Source organism: Triticum dicoccoides, chromosome 5B (assembly GCF_002162155.2).
Source record: "Triticum dicoccoides isolate Atlit2015 ecotype Zavitan chromosome 5B, WEW_v2.0, whole genome shotgun sequence".
NCBI classification, from domain to species: Eukaryota; Viridiplantae; Streptophyta; class Magnoliopsida; order Poales; family Poaceae; genus Triticum; species Triticum dicoccoides.
The window spans coordinates 650,846,832-650,854,092 of NC_041389.1; the positions used below are offsets into that span (position 1 = coordinate 650,846,832).

At 44.0% G+C, this 7,261-nt stretch overlaps 1 protein-coding gene across 1 annotated transcript; it reads right to left on the reverse strand.

The window, feature by feature from the left end:
- Positions 1-4,433: 4,433 nt before the first annotated feature.
- LOC119312332 lies at positions 4,434-5,189 on the reverse strand. The gene has a single exon (XM_037588058.1). The coding sequence runs from the start codon at positions 5,064-5,066 to the stop codon at positions 4,587-4,589; it is 480 nt and encodes a 159-aa protein (XP_037443955.1). The 5' UTR covers positions 5,067-5,189; the 3' UTR covers positions 4,434-4,586.
- Positions 5,190-7,261: the final 2,072 nt, after the last annotated feature.

The following is a 7,261-nucleotide window of genomic DNA, read 5'->3' on the forward strand; positions in this document are numbered from 1 at the left end:
AAGATAGCTAGCATGATGCTTTCATGGCTTGTTCTTTTTTGATGCCGTTGCTGCGCTAGATCATTGGACATCCCGGTACACCGCCGGAGGCATTCATATAGAGTCATATCTTTGTTCTAGTATCGAGTTGTAACATTGAGTTGTAAGTAAATAAAAGTGTGATGATCATCATTATTAGAGAATTGCCCAAGTGAGGAAATGATGATGGAGATTATGATTCCCCCACAAGTCGGGATGAGACTCCGGACTTAAAAAAAAGAAAGGCCAAAGAAGTCATATAGAAAAAGGCGGGCCAAAGAAGCCCACCAAAAAAAGATAATAAAAAATGAGAGAAAAAGATAGAAGGGGCAATGTTACTATCCTTTTACCACACTTGTGCTTCAGAGTAGCACCATGTTCTTCATATAGAGAGTCTCTTGAGTTATCACTTTCATATACTAGTCGGAATTTTCATTATAGAACTTGGCTTGTATATTCCGATGATGTGCTTCCTCAAATGCCTGAGGTCTTCGTTAGCAAGCAAGTTGGATGCACACTCACTTAGTTTCCAGTTCGAGCTTTCATACACTTATAGCTCTTAGTGCATCCGTTGCATGGCAATCCCTACTCCTCGCATTGACATCAATTGATGGGCATCTTCATAGCCCGTTGATTAGCCGCGTCGATGTGAGACTTTCTCCCGTTTTGTCTTCTCCACACAACCTACACCATCATATTCTATTACACCCATAGTACTATATCCATGGCTCACGCTCATGTATTGCGTGAAAGTTGAAAAGGTTTGAGAACATAAAAAATATGAAACAATTGCTTGGCTTGTCATCGAGGTTGTGCATGATTTGAATATTTTGTGTGATGAAGATGGAGCATAGCCAGACTATATGATTTTGTAGGGATAACTTTCTTTGGCCATGTTGTTTTGAAAATACATGATTGCTTTATTAGTATGCTTGAAGTATTATCGTTTTTATGTCAAATGATAGACTATTGCTTTGAATCACTCGTGTCTTAATGTTCATGCCATGATTAGATATATGATCAAGATTATGCTAGGTACCATTCCACATCAAAAATTATCTTTTTATCATTTACCTACTCGAGGACGAGTAGGAATTAAGCTTGAAGATGCTGATACGTCTCCGTCGTATCTATAATTTTTGATTATTCCATGCCAATATTCTACAACTTTCATATACTTTTGGCAACTTTTTATATTATTTTTGGGACTAGCATATTGATCCAGTGCCCAGTGACAGTTCCTGTTTGTTGCATGTTTTATGTTTCGCAGAAACCCAGTATTAAACAGAGTCCAAATGGGATAAAAACGGATGAAACTTATTTTTGGAATATTTATGATTTTTGGGAAGTAAAATCAACGTGAGATGGTGCCCGAGGTGGCCACGAGGCAGGGGGCGTGCCTGCCCATACTGGGCGCGCCCCTGACCCTCGTGGGCCCCTCGTAAGGCGGTTGATGCTCTTCTTTGGCCGCAAGAAAGCTAATTTTTGAAAAAGTATCTGGGCGAAGGTTTCAATCCAATCGGAGTTACAGATCTCCAGATGTAAAAGAAACGGTGCCAGGGCAGAATCCCAGAGCGCAGAAAGAGAGAGAGACAAAGAGACAGATCCAATCTCGGAGGGGCTCTCGCCCCTCCCATGCCATGGGAGCCAAGGACCAGAGGGGAAACCCTTCTCCCATCTAGGGAGAAGGTCGGGGAAGAAGAAGAAGAAGGGGGGCTCTCTCCCCCTTGCTTCCGGTGGCGCCGGAACGCTGCCGGGGGCCATCATCATCACCGCGATCTACACCAACAACTTCACTGCCCTCATCACCAACTCTTCCCCCCTCTATGCAGCGATGTAACCTCTCTTTTACCCGCTCTAATCTCTACTTAAACATGGTGCTCAACGCTATATATTATTTCCCCATGATGTATGGCTATCCTATGATGTTTGAGTAGATCTGTTTTTTCCTATGGGTTAATTGATGATCGTGATTGGCTTGAGTTGCATGTTTTATTATTGGTGTTGTCATATGGTGCTCTCCGTGTCGCGCAAGCGTGAGGGATTCCCGCTGTAGGGTTTGCAATATGTTCATGATTTGCTTATGGTGGGTGGCGTGAGTGATAGAAGCACAGACCCGAGTAAGTAGGTCGTTTGCGTATGGGATAAAGGGGACTTGATACTTTAATGCTATGGTTGGGTTTTACCTTAATGATCTTTAGTAGTTGTGGATGCTTGATAGAGTTCCAATTATAAGTGCATTTGATCCAAGAAGAGAAAGTATGTTAGCTTATGCCTCTCCCTCAAATAAAATTGCAATAGTGATTACCGGTCTAGTTATCAATTACCTAGGGACAAATAACTTTCTCGTGACAAAAAGCTCTCTACTAAAACTAACTTAGTTGTGTCTTTATCTAAATAGCCCCTGCTTTTTATTTACGTGCTCTTTATTATCTTGCAAACCTATCCAACAACACCTACAAAGTACTTCTAGATTCATACTTGTTCTAGGTAAAGCGAACACTAAGCGTGCGTAGAGTCGTATCAGTGGCAGATAGGACTTGAGAGAATATTTGTTCTACCTTTAGCTCCTCGTTGGGTTTGACACTCTTACTTATCGAAAGAGGCTACAATTATCCCCTACACTTGTGGGTTATCAATTCTTATCATTAATGTTGGAACATCAGGATACACAAGAATTGAGAAGATCTTAAGAAATTTGAACCCATCTCCAGATTCATGGAACCACCTCTTCAAAGCAGAAATGATTCTCCCGAGTCACATAATTAGAAACAAGCCCACTGGAAACAAGCACACTGCTTGTTTCCAAGCATGGTTAAGTGCTAGCTTTTGTTTCTTGCATGGCTATAATGTCTCCTAGAGTTGGTATTTGTTAAGCATTGTTTTCATCTTCTTGTTTTTTCTTTGTTTTCTTTACCCCTCTACTATATTGGTCACTTTATATTAATAGAAAATACCATAAAACACTTGCTCTATGGTCCGGGGCTTAAGAAAAGTGAGGGAATGTGAGCTTTTTACAAATTATCCGCCTCCATGTTTGATCCTCTCGCCTCGTGAATGAAGCTCACATCTTGAAAGAATTGGCTTCGCTCCTCCGTCTCCTTCAATATAGGGAGTCTTCAAAAGTATTGTGATACATTGATGAGGAAGGGCATCTTTGCTCATGCATTAGGTGTCCTTCTACTCTACTTTTGCTAGGCCCAATACCTTTTATAGTGTAAGCCTAATAGTCTATAAAAGTATTGTACATGCAAGAGCTGCCCCCCTCCTTTTTAGTGGCCCAGTACAACTCTCCGCTCGCCCTCGCCTAGGCTGGGCCTCCCAAGGACAAGGAGGTATTACTGAAGCACCTTTGAATTAGAACATGCCACACCACATAATTTTGGAATATTATCACACCACGTCCATTCTAACTTCAGAATATGTGATGTTTATTTCGAATGTGTGTGCACCTATAATTTATGTCATTACCATTTCTCGTAATTGTAAATTCTTTGAATCCAAATAGTATTTAAATTGAATTCTGGGTTATTTACTCAACATTGAAAATTTGTATATCCTTAAATCATACTCTTATCTGTGCAATCAAGATATAGTTTGTGAATTTTCTGGAGGTCGAAGGAATATAATTAAATGTATGAAGGGTTTCAAAATCACGTAAACCTAATTTCAAATTTGAATTTCAAAAGCGCAAAGAATTTTAAAATACTTCACTCGAGCCATAGACCGAACAAGCACATGGAAGCTCTGGTAGTGAAGAAGTGCTTCCAGATAGAGAAAGGTGGAAAGATTTTCTTATAAATATAGTAATACAAATATCTTCATTATTTTGTGACTAATCGAGCCTAGAATATCTACTATCTAGCAACATTAAATATACTCCCTCCATTCCAAATTACTTGTCACAAAAATGAATAGAAATGGATGTATCTAAAACTAAAATGCATTTAGATACATCCATTTATACAACTAGTATTTTCGAACGAAGGGAGTACATTTTTTGTTTGTGACGAAAGACAGGGGAGTTTGACACACGCTTCTTAAGACATACTCCATTAACAAATATAAAATGTTTTGTGTATTTTTTAATATGGACCATACAGACTAAAATGAGTGAACAAACACATTAAAATATGTATACATACATCCGACTCTGAAAAGGGTTAGAATATTTTATATTTATGAACGGAGGGAGTACTAATGTGTTTGAACTAAAAAATGACATATATATTTTGGTGGTATTTCATACCAATTTTTTATCAAGAAAAGAAATAGCAGTACTTGGTTTGCTACCGGTAGCTAAACTCTATTGGCAATGCATTCGTCGAACTTATGATTGGTCGCTAATTTTGAGAAGCAGAGACGTAAACATTTGTGAGCATGCTGCGAGCCATAGTTTAACAGTGAAACAAATGTCAAAGCCCCTAGGAGAATCGGAAACGATTTTATTCATAAAATATTCGGTACATTACACTAAAAGGAGTCGGGACACACGCACGCGGCACACCACTCGTCTCACACGTCTCCACCTTTGACACGTACACACCGTGCAGCCGTCGGCGCCGTCATCACTTGCCGTCGGCTGCCTCCTCGGCCGCGGCCTTGTCGCGTTCTTCCTGGACCCTGGCGGCAATCATGGCGGCCTCGTGCTCCGCGGCCTCGAGCAGGAAGCTGCCGCCCTCGTCGTCCACGGCGACCTGCAGCGGCTGGCAGCCGAGGCCGTCGGCGACGGCGAGCATGATGCGGCGCATCTCGCCGCGGAACTCGGCGCGGTCGACGGCGCCGCTGTGGTCGGCGTCGAACTGCTCGAAGACGGCGTCGTAGAGCGCGGCCACCTCGCCGGGAAGCGGGGCCGGCTCGGCGGAGCCAAAGCCGGCGCCGTCAAGGAGGCGGAAGGACTCGAGCGCGCGGCGGAGCTCGGCGCGGGAGAGCACGCCGTCGCCGTTGGCGTCGAGCGCGGCGAAGCGCGCGTCCACGCTGCGCGCGAAGGCCGCCTCGTCCGCCACGAAGGACCGCACCGTGGATCCGTCCAGGACTACCACGCTCATCTCGTCGATCGATCGAACACCTGCGCCTCACTCTCGCTCTCGCTCGCTGGCCGCGGTGGCTCTGGTCGTGGCTTTGTCGAGGAGCTGCTAGAGAGTGTGGATGGATGGGTTTTTGTGCTGAGTTTGGCCTCCGGGAGCCATGTTTATCTGCTTGATGTGGTCGTGGGGTCGTGCTTTCGGATATTTTCATTCTGTGTGTACGTGGTGAGGAGCACGTGTAGTGTAGTCACTGGTCAGTAGGTACTCAGTAGTCACCCTTCAGCCTGGAATTTTTTTGGCCTCGCAAATGGCAAACCATGTGATCGCCGCACACCGTAACGACGCAGAGAGTAGTGCCTTATCCATTGCTCAGTGCTGAAACAAGGGGAAAGAAAATTACAGGCTTCAAACAAGGTCTCACTGTGTGATCTATCGGAAAGGTTAACGCGTGGTATAATGGCATCTCCACCGTGAATTTTCTTTCACATCCATCCACGAACAGGGACCAGCCCGCGCACACGGATGCGTGAAACGGTCATCCAATACTGTCTGCATACATCTGGCTTCCCTAATTTTTTAAAAGTCCGTATGTTCAAATACCCACATAGATAGAGTACAAACATTCAAATAGCTGCATACCTAAAGAACAGACATTCAAATAGCTGCATGCATCAGTTGTTCAAATTTTAAAAAGTTCAAATATTGTGTTCCAACATTGTTGTCCCCTTTAACCACTTACAGATGCTCAATCAGATCTTCCTTTAGATGCTCATAAGTTGCTCGATGCCGAAATTGTTGATGCATTTGAATAAACTCTTTAAATGTAGATTCTGATCCGAAAGTTTGAAAGGATCACCTATGTTCTCAAATTCTAAAGCTGCGGCAGCATCCTCACCCTCATCCGCGACGACTGTCGGTGTCAAAATCGGCGGATCTCGGGTAGGGGGTCCCGAACTGTGCGTCTAAGACTAATGATAACAGGAGGCTAAGGACACGATGTTTACCCAGGTTCAGACCCTCTCGATGGAGGTAGTCTAGCAGTACAGCCAGAGGCAGGCAATACAGATACAGTCCTTCTCTGAAGACTCCAGAAAAGTTACCATACGAGAGGAGTCAGGAGGAAAACACGAAGATCATGCAAGCCCAAGTGACCAACTTCTTTGAAGGGGTGAAAGCAAAGAAAAATCCACCTAGATCCGGTAAAAGCGAAGCGTACTCTGGCTGCCCTGAAGAAACCACCAAAGTCTCCGGTGAAAGGCAACTATGAGTGTATTCTTACAAAGTCATTTATCGAAGCGAAGCGGTCGGGAAGTACTGTCAGTGGTCAAAGGTTAGCAGAACGACGAGCTGGGAAAAAAGTTGCCCAGCTCGGCGAACAAGCGAACCAATCGTTCCCCCCCGCTCCAGGTGTCTAGCGTCGTCGCTAATCATCCGGGCGGGACAATGGTGCCCGGTTATAACGATCTTGGAGATTACCTGGCCGACGATGCACATTTTGATATAATGGAGGTGGACGAACACAAATACGAGTACGGGAAGCCTCTCGTCAAAGATGAAAGATCTCTAACAACGATGATGCGAAGATTCCATGATTGGTATATGAAAACCTGCAGAGAGTCTGAGGGGAGGAATATTTTGACACTGAGAGTTAGAGAGGAGCATGACCTCGTTGGAATTGAACGTTGAATGTTCCATTTGAGGAGTTCTTCGAGTTTTTCAATCTAAAGACCCTCGATAAGTTAATGATCACTTGCTACTGCCTGTAAGTAGTACTACTTCTGTCATTAAGTCTCTATATATAGGTCAGCTCTTTCATTGCATGTATGTTTAATTATCCTCACTATACCCTACTTCCTGCTTGATTGATCTTGATGATATGAGTATTACAAGAGTTGATCTACCACGGGATCGTAGAGGCTAAACCCTAGAAGGTAGCCTATGATTATGATTGTTTTTGTCCGACGGACTAAACCCTCCGTTTTATATAGACACCGGAGGGGGCTAGGGTTACATAGAGTCGGTTACAGAGAAGGAGATCTAACATCTGAATCGCCAAGCTTGCCTTCCACGCAAAGGAGAGTCCCATCCGGACACGAGACGAAGTCTTCAATCTTGTATCTTCATAGTCCAGCAGTCCGGCCAAAGTATATAGTCCGGCTGTCCGGATACCCCCTAATCCAGGACTCCCTCAGTAGCCCCTGAACCAGGCTTCAATG